Source organism: Atractosteus spatula, chromosome 1 (genome assembly GCF_055471065.1).
Source record: "Atractosteus spatula isolate fAtrSpa1 chromosome 1, fAtrSpa1.hap1, whole genome shotgun sequence".
NCBI lineage: Eukaryota > Metazoa > Chordata > Actinopteri > Semionotiformes > Lepisosteidae > Atractosteus > Atractosteus spatula.
This window is the reverse complement of record NC_142706.1, coordinates 61,809,950-61,825,829: the sequence shown is the minus strand read 5'-3', so window position 1 is coordinate 61,825,829 and position 15,880 is coordinate 61,809,950. Positions and strand designations below refer to the sequence as shown.

General features: G+C 47.7%; 1 protein-coding gene across 2 annotated transcripts in view; it reads right to left on the bottom strand.

The window, feature by feature from the left end:
- The window catches only part of LOC148841469 (pleckstrin homology domain-containing family A member 3-like), a 61,519-nt gene that overhangs the window by 37,317 nt on the left and 8,322 nt on the right, over positions 1 to 15,880 (bottom strand). The window contains exons 7-8 of one of the 2 annotated variants that reach the window (XM_088922030.1): positions 15,512 to 15,666; positions 15,245 to 15,340 (exon numbers count right to left, since the gene is read on the bottom strand). In XM_088922030.1, coding sequence (XP_088778156.1) covers positions 15,282 to 15,340; positions 15,512 to 15,666 — 214 coding nt within the window. In that variant the 3' untranslated portion in view covers positions 15,245 to 15,281. Of the gene's footprint in view, positions 1 to 13,360; positions 15,341 to 15,511; positions 15,667 to 15,880 lie in introns of those variants that run through there. The other variant, XM_088922022.1, reaches the window with a different exon arrangement.

The following is a 15,880-nucleotide window of genomic DNA, read 5'->3' as shown; positions in this document are numbered from 1 at the left end:
CTCTTAACTGATTTCTTTTCTTTATTAGCTTTGCAGGTCTTGGCTGATGTTTTGAATCGTTATTTAAATTAGCGTTGTTTTTTTTAATGTAAACTTGATTTATTTTGTGTCTATCTTAAAATCCTAGATGCAGGCACGCATGTTTGTGTGCATTTTAATTCCCTGGGTATGTTTTGCTTCCAATGTACAGTAGCTCTCCTTTTAAAGGAAAAAATGATAGAAAATAAAGTCTGACAGTCATTTAGTCTGGGAAGCGAAGTTTGCTCATGGCAGATTTAACTCACTTTGATTACTTTCTTGTCTGTTTCTACCCTGTTCTGTCTTTGAAGGAGATATTTCAGTGTCCGTACGCTCGGCTCGGTTATTATGGGCATTACACCTAGAGTGATGCAACAGAAACCACAAGCCCACTAAACCAGAGGAGAGAGAAAGGAACGACAAAAAGGGCAATGAGATTTGTAAATAATTATTACTGTACGGGGTCAAACAGAAATAGAAGCTTAGAAAAAAAACAAATGATCCTGTATGTTTTTTTAATGCCATTAACAGACGTATGGTGCTGAACTGAGTAAAAAGGCTTTAACAGTAGATCTCAGGAGTCGTCTGCTGTGGATTTTTTTTGATTCTGGTGGAAGGAAATGCGTTGCAGCCCCCAGACCTTGCCCCTGTTTCACTGCTGCGCTCAACACTTGCTTCAGTCCCGACCGGGGTCCCACACACACAGCAGGGGTGGCTCAAGACCACCCAGTTTTTTTTTTAAAAAGCCACCCTGTTTTAGACATATATAGACAATATCTACGCAGCTGACACACCACCCCCCAACCCACCCACCCCCAAAACAGGAAAAAACTTTGAACTTTGGAGTTAAAATACTGTAAGGGGGATGGCCCTCAAAAAGAAACCTGCCCGTACCCCCTCTCACACACACTTTTTATGTGGGAAGGCTCTTGAGTTTCTTAATTTCACCCCCGCTTTTGAAGATAAACCTGTATGATCCCTGTTAAAAATGAGTGAATTAACAGGGTAATTTCCTACATTTCCTATTTAACAGAGCAATCAAGCAATAGCTTTAATTGGCCATGTTTCCCACAGTTTGCACCATGAGTGACCAACATCTTTGCATCCGTGATTCCTCTGTGCTCTTACCCTGGCGAGACGCAGTAAAAACTTCATACGCAGTGGTGGAATTCTGCCATTCTGGAGTCCAGGACACTTCACCTGCTCACTTGTTTAGAAATAACATGTTTTTCTAAATAACAGATTAAACCTACCCTCCCAAAACGCCCAAAGGTTTCAAACACCGCACGTTTCAGTACCTGCACAGAACTGGGGTCTCTGCTCTTCTTAGGTATAAGATCATATCTGATTGCAAACTTCCACTGGAAAAGGCGTGCAGGGGGGAAAGAGGAGGTTAGGCAAAGCGGTGTGTGGGCGATACACAAGAAGGTGTTAAAAGGGAGGCTCCAATAACTAGTTGGATCAGACGACAACAACAAAAAAAAAACTATATGCTTGCGGATCACACAACCACAGCCAAACGATTGTCACAGTGCTGCAGGGAGGCAGTGTCTGCCGAATGGGCACACAATGGTAAGTCCGTGGGGGGTGAGAGAGCTGGGGAGCAGGCAGGAAGGAGGCAGCTCGGCTTGCCCCAGGCCCCCCACATGGAGGGCACGCTGTGGCAGAGCGACTCTGAGGCTTCTGCAGAGCAAACCACCGCCATATCAACCAGCATGGGAGGACACACAACCTCCCCCCCCCCCCCCCCCAAAAAAAAGGGTTCAGTTTGTGATTTATCAGGAATACACAGGACACACAGAGAGATACGGCTTGCGGACAGGGATCAGTCCACTGCGAGCTCCTACGAATATCGTGATGTGTAGCATTAGCTCACAGAGCTGCATCTGAAGTTTAGCACACGAGGGCTGAGGGCTGGGGAAGACTCCATGAATTGGAAGGCTGCCTGGCAAAACATTTCTAAACTTAAGAAGCAAGTCGGGATCAGTTGCCCACACTAAAGGGCCCACCATGAATAGAAGCTGTTTGGACAGAAAACATCATCTTAAACCAAATATTTGTTCTCCTCTCAAGGCCCCAGACCCTCAGCAGTGTACCAGCACACTTAAAGAGTGGTGTCTGATTCCCTCAGCCACTCCTGCTCTCCTTCTCTCTCGTTACTGACCAAGGCCCTTAATTATAGTCTCTTGCAAAAACAAAGGAGCTCTCTGATGCAATCGCCCAGCGGCCACAATAACGTCTTTCAAGCAGATGCACTGAAGTTGCATGCGGGACAATTATTCTGTAGTTGGAGGCCATCACGTCCTGCCAGCATTTCAACAGGGAGACCCGTGCGTTCGTGAGAACGTTCTCGTTCGTTGTCTCATCCAAGTGGGGCTGATTGGAGAACATTTCAATTTCAGCCCCATCGAAAACAGTAAAAAAAATAAAAATAAATGAGGAATATGCAAGTGGTACAGCCATTTGCCCGAGCCGAGCTCGAGCTGTATGATCCATGTGGGTTAGAGCCCGGGTCACGTCACTACCTGACTGGGACCGGGATTCCCTCCTCAATGGCACACAATGGGCTGAGTGACCCCCAGAACAGGGTGGGACTGTCCAGCCAGGCCTCTCTTGGCGACACTGTGACCCCGGCGACCTCCTGCGCACTTGCAGGGCTTGTCGGGGAGGTGCACGCCTCTCCTCCAATTTGCGCTGAGACAGCTGTTGTGCAAGAGCTCTGAGCCTCTCGGCCCTGCTAGGAAGCAGCTGTTTGAAACCAAACTGTAAAACACCGCACATGGATTTGACGATGCTTGGCGGGCAAGAGAGTCCTAAATAATAAGCAGGAACAATGCTGTCCCCCTGTAATAACACAGATAGTAACATGCATACAGATATGAATCCCATATGTGCCCGTGCATTGTTCCATTGTGCTGGCCCTGGACAAACTCCCAGAGTTTATTACTTTCTTTCCATGCTCAATTAACCCGTAGGGAGATCAAAGGGGCAGCAGTAACCACAGTGTCTCACTGGCGTGAGCACGCCGATGAGAGCATCACATGCCAGCGGTCAGCTGACGTGAAGCTCTGACCAATGGGGGGGGGGATTCAAGCTGGATTTGGGATCATGCAAGGGAAAACAAAAAGGTCAGCAGAGGTGAGACCGATGCAAAGGATCAGCTCGACTGCAGGGCTTGATTACAGGGCACGGCTTCTGAAGAAGCGGCCAGAGAGCCAGTCAATCCCAGGGGACAGCTCTGCAACTGGAACTCCAGCCCAAAACACCGCCCCCAGGAAAAAGCTTCCAGCTCAGGGTAACGCTGTGTGCCAGTGCGTGGTGCAACACCTGGAGCTACCGGCCTCCTGAAGACTCCAGTGTGCCTCAGTAAAATATCGCAGACACCCACAGAGACACAGAAGAGAGGCCAGTCTTGTGCCTTAAACTAGTTATTGCACTAGGAGTCTGAGCTGCAGTGATTTGAGATGAATAAGCTTCCAGTCAACAATATTCGGTGCACTTAACAGAAGAATGAATAACATTGCTGGAGACGGAGGCTGCCAATGTCGCAATCTGAGAAAAACCAACATTTTGGGTCGCATTCCGAGAACGTTTACCATGTACCTCCAGACGCACCAATCTTATGTCTTTTTGTTTCCCCTAACAAGGAAAAAAAAGACAACGAACTTGCAAAAGCGGCTCATCAGCCTTGCAGGAGGCCTGTCTGGGAAACTCCACAGACGGGTCCAATGTCGCCTTCTCATTTAGTTACATGAGTTGTTTGTTTTTCTCTTTTTTTTTTCCACCAAAAGTGCGGTGAACTCAGCGTGGTGGAAAGTGCTTGAAGAGCGCAGCCCTTTGTCTGTCCTCCGAATGCGGCAGCGATTCTGGCGAACTGCGCGCCTGATTCGGCGTCGAGACAAATGTCTGGTGGGGCTTTAATTAAAGGACAGCTGCTACTGCACCAGACAGGAGATCTAAACCAAGGGCACAGCGTTAGAGAAGACGGTTTGGCTCGATTTTTCGTGATCGAAGGGTGTGCAATCAAAGCAACAGCGCTGGCCCCGAGCGCCGTGCACTGACGCAAGACCCAGCCACAGAACCGGAAGTTACACGGGGGGTCAGAGGGGGCTGCATTGCAGACGGGTGGGTTTTTCCAGCTGCGCAGTTTGCGCAGATCGCTGCACCGTTTACTGCTACACACTGCTTTCACCCGCACGCGCACCGAGAACACGGGGCATGCGTGCACATTTTTCACCAAACAGCAAGTTTCTGTTCTGACCCAGGAGGTTCGTTTTTGAGTTTCAGCACCTCGGTCAGGTGGTTCACCCGTTTTGAGATCCATCAAGCACCGACACGTCGATGAAAAAATAAATGCGTACAATGCCTAACGTCTAATGTCCTAAATCATTAAATATTGGTTATCGATACATTTCATCATCATGTGACCCACAAAACCAAAGACTGAAGGTTTAAGACACTAAGTTGAGAAGCACTTAAAAGAGTTCTGACAGCACTGGCCTTCGTGGGGTGGCAGAATTGCTGACTTGAAGTGAAATCAAATTCGGCAGAGGCTCAGGATAGACCAATACATTCCATTCCACGGCATTCCACTCCATTCTGCTCCATTCCAATGAACTCCATTCCACAGCTCGGCTCTCACAGCATCCCACAATAAGATGACTTCACTTACTATGCTACACTGAACACCTTATTTCCTTAGACTTCTATGTTATCAGCTGCAGGCTGTCTTGGTTAAAGGGCTGCAGCCAAATAAGCAGGTCGCAACTTTTCAGTGAACGAATGGTCAGGATTGTTGAAATACACATCGGAAATCTGCAAGTGGGAAGAATTAAGTCCTGAAACAGAATGCCCAGGTCCAGATTTTCCCATCTGTGGAATGCATTAGCAAGACGAAGGGCGGTGTTGGTCTCTAAGCTGTGACACGGGGAGGATCTGAGCGCACATTACTCCCAGTTTAATCCCAAACATCCCAAATTCCTGGCTCCAGAGAATCCGGCCCCCCAGTCAGGAGGAACAGGCCCCCTTCGGAACTTCGGCAGCGCGCTTTCCAATTTAAGGCCGAAGCCTTGGCTAATGAGCTGTAGTTGAGGTTAATTTACAAACTCCCAGGCAGGCGCTGTCATCAGGGATGACGGTTTATGGCGGTCTATATTGGGAGTGTGGTTTAGTCGCTACAATCAGGAGGAAGCTGGGGACGGGCGGGCCAGGGTGGGTTTGGTGGGTGGGTAGGGAAAGAAGGGGGGGTTCAGTGTAAAGCCTTTCAACTTCCACCGCAGTAATTTTACTCAGCATCACGGCAGCGTCCCGGCCACACTTTTGCAATTCCTACGGGGTGGCGAGGCATGCCCAGAAGACTGCGCTCCTTAAAAAGCACTTAAGTGTCACTTCAAAACACTCCAATCACAACAACCAAAAAAAATCTGGAACCCTGTAAGACACTCAATCTGGGAGCAAATGGTTCCACATGTTGCAGCAGGAACCCTTTGGACACATGGCTGGGAAGAGTCAGCTCGTGGGTTCAAAGACTGCTGTAAGAAGCGTTAACAAACACCACTCATTGCAGGATTCTTAGCTTCACGCTCGTGTCCGTGTCATTTTTGTTCCTCAGAAGGGAAAAATGCTTTTTTTTCTTGGGATCCTTGCAACTAAACACATTTCAGTTAGGCCTACATTTTAATTCGTCTAAATCGATCTCTGGCAAAACCTTTTCTTCCAGAACAGTCGTTTCCCCTGTCATTGTGCAAAAATGAAAGAAAATGTCCTACCTTTTTCCTCTGTACCAAAACTATGTTGTCTGGTGGGTTTTTTTTACTTTCCGGACCAAATTTTGCTTTTGACCCAAAACACTTTTGAAGATCTCCTTTTTCATTTTTCCCTGTCTATTAATAACGTCTTGTTTCTTATGTCAAGGCTGGGTGAGATCCTTGGATCAATATCTACCCTCCGGACCAGGTGGGCTGAGCGGCCTCCCCCCTGTTTTGCAACCTTTCTTATGTTCTATCAAGAAATCCATGAAGAAAACTAACATTTTAAACTCCTTCCTTTATGGATTACAACTACAATTACAATTTTCACCCCTCGCCCCTTTGAATCCCAACGTCTCTCCATTAATTATTGAAAACACAAAGTGACCAGAGCGCTCCACCTCACAGGAAAACCTGCCGACAGTGCAACGTGGACCGGCAGATGAAGCCACGAAGGGTTTTGTGGCTGAGGGCTCTTCTGAATCTCCCATGTGCAGTAACGAAACGTGACCAGATCTCCTCCTCTGGGCCTGGGCCTAGAGGGCAGAAGTTTTTGAAAGAAGTGCGGAATGAGAGTCTTCCCCCAGCCTCTCCCCAGTAATTGCCCCGCACTTGTGACCTGGCCCAGACACAATGGGCTCCATTGAAAAGACCCGAGCAGAGCTTTAAGGGTCACACACTCAGGCTTGCCTTGCAGCCTGAGGACAGGTGGCGGGGTCAGGGCGTGAGACGGGGACAAAGGGACAGGGTGTGTCCAGGTGCTCAGCCTGGCTGCAGAGGAGGATCGGAAGTGCTTGGGGCAAGACAAGGAAAAAGTAAGACAGCTGTGGTGAGCCAGTGGTGGGGGAGGCACTCTCACATGAATGGGGGGTGTGGGGGGGAAGCAACACATCAGAAGTGACAAGCTCCAAAAAGCTGTTGAACTGGAAAGAGAAAAGGGACGCATGGGGACAGTGCTAACACTGCAGCTCACACACACTGTGCATTCCTACAGCCTCGTTACAGCAAACGTCACCAGGAGAGGCTTCTGCATGGATTGGGAATCCGACAGTCTTGGTAGCTGCCTAATACTATAATTGAACCTGCCATGTTTTGGAACCTCAAGAAGTCGACCATAAAGACGTGTCGTTGAAGCCCACCTCTTGGCCCGTTCAGCATCGCCACAAATCAATAGACTGATCATAGGAGCAAAGGTCTTCCACTTTTACCATCGGCAGAGATCACACATTTTATGCGTGAGTCACCTGGCTTACATTTTCTTTAAACTTTTCCATCAGTTCCAAAAGCTTGGATTTCTAATGGGTGGAATGTTTTTCCCTAGATTTTGTCATTGAAGAATACCAACTATAAAATAAAGGATACCACCTCTGATTCAGAGCTTCTGATTTTGCGCGTACGCCTGGCACAGAGTGACCGTGATGACCGAGGCGAAAAACTACAAACGTTAATGATACAGAATGACAGTGCGTGAGTCAGGGCTGAGCCAACTGCAAAATTCACTCATTGAAGTGCTTTCCCCTTCCTTTTCACTTCCCATTTAACCAATCTGTGCTTCAAATTTAATCGCAAGCATGCAATAGTGGCTTCAGATGAGAGGAGGCTATTTAGCCCATCGAGCCTCTCTGGAAGTTAATTGATGCATCTGTTTCTTGAAAGAAGACAGGGTGAGAGCTTCAGCATTTTGTGGCTGAGAGGCTCCAGACTCCCACAATCTTTTGCATGAAAAAGTGCCTCCAGTTCTCAGTTTCAAATGTGCTTCCATATAGTTTCCTCTTGTGTCCTCTGGTTCGAGTTTCACGGTTTATTCTGACCGGCTGAAGTCCACTGGGTTGCCTTCATCAAGCCCTTTGTAGATTTTAAATAGTTTGATCAGATCACTTCGTAGACTTCTCTGTTCAGGACTAAAAATGCTCCTTCAGTTCCTTCAACCTGTGAGAGCAGGGTAATTGCCGTAAGTCCCAGAATGCATCTGGTTGCTCGTCTCTGGACTGACTCCAGGGCAGCAGTATTTGCATGAGATCCTGAATGAAAATGGAGGCACACAGCCCCCTCTATCCCCACTGTTTCAGGCAGCAGATGGAAGCAACAGGCCAGAGCAACGAAACTAGCGGCGTAGCCAAACGAAAACACAGCAGCTCCCTGCGAAATGGAAGAGCTTCTAAGACTCCCGTTGTGTGGTAGATCGATCTGTTTCAAAAAGTACAAGCTGCTGAGTCTTGTACAACCAATAATACAGAAAGACACTGGGTGAGTCAGTAGGAATGATGAAGCACGATTTCCTTTGTTTATACGCAGAAATGCCAATACAAATGTACTCAAAATCAAAAAGCATCCAGCATGTGGTACTGGATCATTTAAGGGCTGAAAATATAATAAAACTACCGAAGGGTTAAGTATTATATGAACACAGATAGATATACTGAGAGGCATTAAAAGCACAACACGTCCTATTGATTCCAATCCTGATGCTGCATGAAAAATGACGGGTTTTATCTGCTAGGGTTGGTTCAGCGATTCTCAGCCCCCTCCCCTCCCGTCAGAGCCAGCCGGTGGGCAGGAGCTGGTTACACATAAACAGAGAGTTGGGGTGGGGGGGGTGACAGCCGGCGGGGGGCTTGAGGAAATTTTCCTTTTCTTGTGGCTGCTGCTGCAGTTGCCTCTTTGAAGGGAGGAGAGGCTGTGGGCGGACTCCCTTCTGCAAAAAAAAAAAGAAAGAAAAGAGAAAAGGATTTCCCTGTTTCAACTCCTCCAAAGGAAAAAAATTGCTTCCAGAAAACATGACGCACAGTCAAGGATATTAAATCTGACACTTCAAAATATACATCCACCGCTTCTTTCAGGATTCTTCCCGGTGTTTCTGTGCGCTTGCCCCGCTGGGGGAAGGCAAGACGACAAGTCAAGCCGCAGGGCCCGGGCAGAGCTCGACGGCTCGCAGCTCGCAGTCTGGAACCCCCGTGCTCTTCCCCGGCTGGCAGGCTCGAGTTTTCTCGCGTTTCTGTTTTCAGGCGAGAGAACAGAAGTGTGGCACGTCGGCCTCTGTTTTCGACAGAGGGGAGATGGCAAGCTGACATTTTGGTCTTTAGAAGTTCGGCGGTTAGACGTTCAGAAGCGTTTAGAAGTTGAAGAGCAGTAGGAACAGAGTAGTGCCTGTGGCTGAATGTGGTCTGAGTCTCCCGCCAAGGCCTTTTGAAGCGGGTGATGGGGTTCACTGCAGTATTGATCTCTTAAGGAACAAAGACGTGACCAGGCAAAAAGATTCGGGATTAAATTAATAGACGAATAAAGCAAATAATTTCCAAAACATTATTATCTGTTTGAAGGTGGCACAGTTGCGCAGTGGTCAGTGTTGCAGCCTCACAGCACTGGGGTTTCCGGTTCAATTCCTGGGTGCTATTTGTGTGGAGTTTGCATGTTCTTCCCAATTTGGCATGGGTCTCCTCTGGGTGCTTCAGCGTTCTCCCACAGTCCAGAGACATGCTGGTAGGTTAATTGGCTTCTGGGAAATCTGGCTCTGGTGTGAGTGTCTCCATATTTTTATCTGTCTGCCCTGTGATGGACTGGCATCCTATCCAGAGTATACCCTGCCTTGTCCCCATTGCATGGTGAGATATGTTCCGTCTCCCCTGCGACCTTGGACTGGAGAAAGCGGTTCGAAAATGGATGGATGGATGGGTGGGTATGCACCACAGAGACAAGGAAACTCTTTGTTTACTCAAAGGGTGATGGGTGTCTTGAGCAAGCGGCCCTGATGGGCTGGCGAAGCTGAGACACTGGAGACTTTCAAACAGCTGGACGAGATCCACTGATCAATATGCAGATAGCAGTCAGACTTGTCCATAGCCCTTTCTTATCCCCCTCCAACTCAGCACTCAAGAGAGACACGAGACAGACCAGTAGCTGGCGTTTTTGCTGCCTAGGCCAGAGCTGTCAAACTCAATTCCAGGAGGGCCCACAGCCTGTTCTGGCTGCCATTTCATACTGAGCTCCAAGTGACTTAACTGGGTCTAATTATCAGTTGATTCACTGTACAGATTAAAAGCTTCTCCCTCTCTCGGGGACACAGCTGCACAGAAAACACATTGGCGCCCTGCATCTTAAATGAATTAATTCACTACAACATCTTAACTACTGTTTGCCTGGATGAATAAGTGTTCAATAAACTCAGAAGACACATCACTGACAGATGAACATATTTTGACATTTTTTTTTTACGATACTTAATAAATCAGATTCAGTACATACAGTAGGCTGCCAACAGTTATGTCTGTGACTTCATGTACCGGGGCATGCTTTGAGATCCTTTTCCAAATCAGGTTGCAAAAGCCAAAAAATCATTTCTCCGGATGGGGCGTCTCTTTCATGTTCACATTCTAAAATGGCTGATGCTTCAAAACTATTGCGCTCTGATGGACTGAGCTCATCTCTGCCGATTTCCACAGGCCTCGGCAAACACATGCTACCAAGACCCCTGCAATCCTTATCTTACTCCAGCTAGCTTTAAATCCTAAACTGCTGGAAGAACAGCACAAAAGTTACTCCTCTTCATCTTCTTTAAAAATGACTTATTCTTTTTTTTTTCCCCACCTAATTAAAACACACAACACCTTTACCTAGTTGTAAAATGTGGCTGCTTTCTGCAACAAGGACAGCTTGAAAAATATGCAGCATCACATTTTCAGGGGGAATTCAACTTAATCCATCTTTTTTTTCTGCTGAAAAAAAACATTAAATTAATAAGGCCTTCCAAAAAAAACATTTTGTTTGAGACAGGGGATTATTATGAGCTAAACAAGAGACTGATATTTTAGGGAGAAGGACAGGGCGATCTGTGAATTGTTTTCTCCTGCATAGCTCCGGTATACAATATTAATGGATCTGACGGTCCCCAGCAGATTCCAGGAGTGACGACAGGCACAGCAAAGTACGAGACCAGATGAGCAGTATTTAGATTTGGGGAGAGCAGAGGGGGAAGGGGGTGGTTAATAATAAATAAATAATCCCAATCTGACAGCACATGGGTTTTTGGGAAGGGGAGAAGGAGGGGGTGCAGGGGGATAACTGACAGCACATTTTTCTCCTGCGGTGTACCCCCACCCCAATTATATAAAGCAGAGACGTGATTTTCTCATAAAGTCTGAATCAAAGGCCGCCTCCTCTGAAAGGGGCACTTTGTGCTTGGGGAGACTCGAGAAACAAAAAATGGTTTGCCCATTTCATGTGGACTGGGGCACATTCTTTAAAGAGCTGGAGGGGGGGGGGGGGTTTGCTCTCTGCGCCGGAGGAGCTGAGGAAAGAAACCAGCAGGACAGGCGAAGGAAACTCAGCTTCTGCGAGTCAGACTCCCGTTGCGTGGCAGATCGAGCCGTTTCGAGATTTCCGAGCTGCCTAGTCTTGTACGAGCATTAGGGATGAAGCCCGATTTCCTTTGTTGATGCGCAGAAACATCAATACAAATTTACTCAAAATAAGAAAACAAGCAACTGGTACTGGACCATTTAAAAGCTTAAAACAAAACCACTGAAAGGTTAAGGCACTGTATGAACACAGATATCCTGAGAGGCTTTAAAAGCACAAGTCCCATTGATTCCAATACTCGTGTTGCCTTTTAATGCCTCTCTCTGCGTGGATATTATAAATGCATGCATACATTTCAGATGGAACCTTACAAAAAAATGCTTACTTAAAAAAAAAAGTAAAAAAAAAAACAAACCGGTTGTCCCAATCTGGTATTTCATGGTATTCAACTGACGTATTGCCCAAACCTTTAAAAAAAGCTACCCACTAAAGACTTCCTAGGAACATTTTAAAAAGGCGAGGGATTTAAAAAAAAAGCAGGGGGGGGGGGGGGGGGTGAAGCTGGAAAAGTGAACAAGAGCAGTTGGCAAAGGCCAGGCGGAGAGTGTGGTGGTTCTGAAGTTCTCCACCAAGTGGCGCCAGCGTGGACCCCAAACCTGACCAGAGTGCTTCCCAATAAAGCGAAAATTACCCCAGTGCTGGCAGGCTGCGTGCTGCCTGGGTTTCTGCAAAATGTTTATTTAATATCCTGAAGAAATTAAAATAACTCTGTGGCAGGCACAAAAAATAATATTCTCTTGATACTCAGCCAAGAAAAAAAAAATGTGCTCTCTCTCTCTCTCTCTCTGTCGTGCGCGCGCGTCTCTCCCCTCTCAGATTTTATATATAATGTTCAACAGAGTAGGGCAAAAAAAATTCATTACATTATTAAAAAAAAAAGGGTAAATACAAGCCGGGCAGGAAGAGGGAGATAAAACTATTTAAAACAACAGAAGCTGCTAGCCTGTCGATTCAATGCCTTCCCGTTGTGCGTGTGAGAGGCTGTGTGGTGGGTTGTGGGGGCACACTAACTTTTTATTTTAAGGTACAATGCAGAGCAACTCTGGGGGGTCCAGACCTCTGTCTCCAGCACTGACACACGCGAAAATAAAATTTAAAAACATGCAGCCGGAATGTGTTAGTTAAGCAGAGAATAATTTTACAAACGGAACCTTCTTCCAGCCAGAACAATAGAATTTTACACCAAAAAAAAAAGAGAAGAGACTAAACCAATGGAAAATGCAGTGAGTCAGAGGGTGGGCCGACAACCAACCAGTTGGTCACAATGGCACATTTCTGCTTGCTACGTTGTTTCCAGTGTATTTATTACCATTACTCTTCATTAAGTTGTTAATGGAAAAAGAGGTGTCCAGCATAATTGGCTGAGAACAGCAAGCACAGCCGCTAGACCCCCCACCAGGGGCGTGTTCAGTGACAAAAAGACAAAGACCGACAACAAATGGGAACCTGGAAAAAATCCTGTGATCTTTTTTCAGGTGGCACAGTTAAGAGGGAGGGAGGCAGGTCACAGGTAGAAGGAAAAGGAGGTGGGTGACAGGGAGACGGGAAAGGAGGCTGATCCTTCAGCAGAGGAGGTAGAGGTAGAGGAGAAAGGAGGCGGGTAACAGGGAGAGGGAGAGGAGCTGGGCCGCAGGAAGGAGGTAAAAAAAAAAAGCAGTAAGTTGGCGAATCTGGGAAGCGTGTGTGTCTGGGCAAAAAGAAAAGCCGTGCTGCTTTGCCCCAGACCTCAGGGTGGAGTGAGACAGAACATGTGCACCACACATGCCAGCCTCCTTGACCAGGACCCACGCCTGGAGCAGAGTCAAAGGCCTTCCCAGCACCCAGAGCGGCTCCGCGCCTTGCGGACCATAACCCCGTCGCAATTATCGACAGACACGATCCCACTGAGAAGCCTCGGTTAAGACTTAGAGCTCATTCTGTCGCCGCCGCCACTGTCACCAAAAATAACACTTGAACCGGGCTCAAAACTGCAGCACGGCCTCGCGGCGCTGAAGGAACAAGGCTGTGTCTCCTGCCAGAACAGTTTCTGCCCTTTGCTCCCAAGCACACTAGTCCAGACAACAGCCACCGACGTCTTAACCCGCCTGAGCAGATCGGCATCCGAAAAGGAGTTCTCACATCCTTCCGGGAGACGAGCAGGAATAATTGCGTTTTCAGCCGTGGCACATTGAAATAAAACCATCAGCCTCCTCTCACCCACCCACTGCCAGGCACGATTACAAAATGGGTCCAAGCCCAGGTTTGCTGCTGAAAAATATATACTTTATTAATGTTATCGTCATATACAAAACAATCGGATAGCGTTATAAATGCTACTTTTATGGAAATGTACGTGCCATTCAGTCACACATTCTAAACTCAAAGACCAAAGAGCAAACACGCACGCTGAACGTTTCAGGGTTCAACACGCATGTGGACATGCGACACAGGGCACATCCTTCAATAACACTCTTAATCAAGCCCCTCACCCCGAAGAAAGTACGCCCAAGCACAACTCGGGCACCACCTCGGCGTGCTGCCTCCAGACGCAGGCTTGGCCATCCAGAAAGAAGCTGGACAGAAGCTCCACGGACAGAGATGAAGACTCCCAATGCATAGCCACCGACTCCATGTCGGGTTTTACATACTGCAGGCGCGTCTGTAAAATCCAATGATGGGAGCTGGGCTGCTCACGTTGAGCAAACTCTATAATAAGTTAGAATGCAGTAGAGTCTGGAAGAATGACCAGCGCGTTAATACACTTGCCTACACTGATACATTGTAAATATTCTCTCAAATCCCTTCTGTCCTTTGTCATCGAGTGCTCGCGCACAAGGGTCTGCAGCTCACAAAACCTGAAACGGATCACACATCATCTACTTCCCCGTCTCTCGGAAAGCCATCAGACCTACATGTCTTGCTCACATAATCAATCCCACATCTTAGGCAAAAGATGACTAACACTGCAGTAACCCTCCCCTGCAGTTTGTATTGCTATTCTACACACAGAAAAAAGAAACGAGGCACGCAATCCGATATCCATGTAGTCATTTTGCAGTGTAACTAATGAATACACTTCTATCTGCGTGCCAACTTAAAAATAACATTTGTGGATCTAATAAGCTGTGACAGACTGGTGTCCCATCAAGGGCGGAGTCCTGCATTGCTCCCCCTGTGCTCTGGGGCTCCATCACCCTCACCAGCGATAACCGATGATGGACGGATCCGATACGGATGGCCGAAAAAAAATTATTCCAGACGGGAGATCCGAGATGGATAGTACTGTGATTCACCAGTCTGGCTCCTGTTCGGCAAAACCAGCCTTTACAATGACTGGGACTGAATAGATTCTTTGACTAGTGTACTCAAACTCAGAAAAAAGAAAAATCATTTTATAACATTCTAAGCAAGTTATAAGGAATTTCTGGCCCCTACTGTTTCTATAAATCAATGTTTCCTACTGGTATAAAGCATCCTCTAAGCAGGAATAAGGGAAGAAGGAAAGATTAGCTGGAGACTCCTTAATTAAAGTATTAAATTAAATTAGAAAGTTTGATTTGTTAACGGCTGTTCCAATGAAAACGACAGAACTATATAAAGGTCATGCTGCCCTCTTGTGGCACTTTCAAATATAACATGATCTCCCACATTCCAGTGGTAAGCACTCCTTGTAAATTCAAGAGCGTGGCACACCAGACAACAGACATTAATGACAAAAATACAAAAATGCAGTACCTCCGATTCATTGAGCAGGGACTTTCTGGTGTAGTGTAAGAAAAATATTTAGGTAGAACAAGCACTCTGAAAGGGAAGGGTACGATACGCTGTACCTTAGGATTACAAGTGTATTGGTTGCATCTTCATGTGCGTAATATTTTAATACAAAGATCAAAGTATTTAAAAACGCTGCTGTGGTCCCCAATATTAGGCACTGAAACCACACTCCTTTCCAGTCTGCTCAGGTCCCCATTCGCACCAGCTCTAGGACGAGCCTGGAACTGGGGCGCCAAGCTCTCCCCAACAAGGACGATCGCCTCCCCATTCTTTGTCCTGGGTCAAAAGGTCCTTGTATCCTGAGCTAGCCTACTCCCCTCCTCTTCCTCCTTCTCCTCCTCCCACCACGCCCAGCAGGACGGCCCAGTAACCTGAGGGCTCCGAGAGCTGGGGGATATCTCGCGGTGGTCAGTGTCCGTTCTCCTTCCCTGGGGCCTCTGGGACGGCCCTGGCAGCGAAGAACCCTTCTGAAACACAAGCAGACAGAGGGCCGCTCAGAAGCGAACAGCAGTCTAGAGCCCGGGACTGGATTTCTCCTACGATACACATCCACTGATCTCGACAGGAAGAAGCACTAGAAACACCCATCTCGGCCTTCCTCGGGGAGGCCTACACGCGCGGCTGGCTGGGGCGCTCACCCTCCGGTCCCTCGGGAAGCGCGGCAGCTGCTCCTTCGCTCTCCGACCGCAGGATGGACCGCCTCTGGGCTCGGCACGCCGCCATCTGCTCCAGGTTCCTCATCACCGTCTCGCCGTCCCTCGTCTCCAGCTGCGGGCTGATCGCCCTCGCCAGCCTACCCAAAAACCAGCCCGCCAAGCCCCCCCCCCCCAACACAGCAATCAGTAACCCACTGCGGGCACGCACCGGGACCGACCAGACACAGCACCCCGATCCCCGATCGCCATGTACGAAGAAACGCGATGGCCTTTCATGTAACTGCCTGACTGGAATAAAGAACTGCAAAGGAATGGAGCAAGGTTTATGTTGTGGTCCTCAGTTGGAGAGTT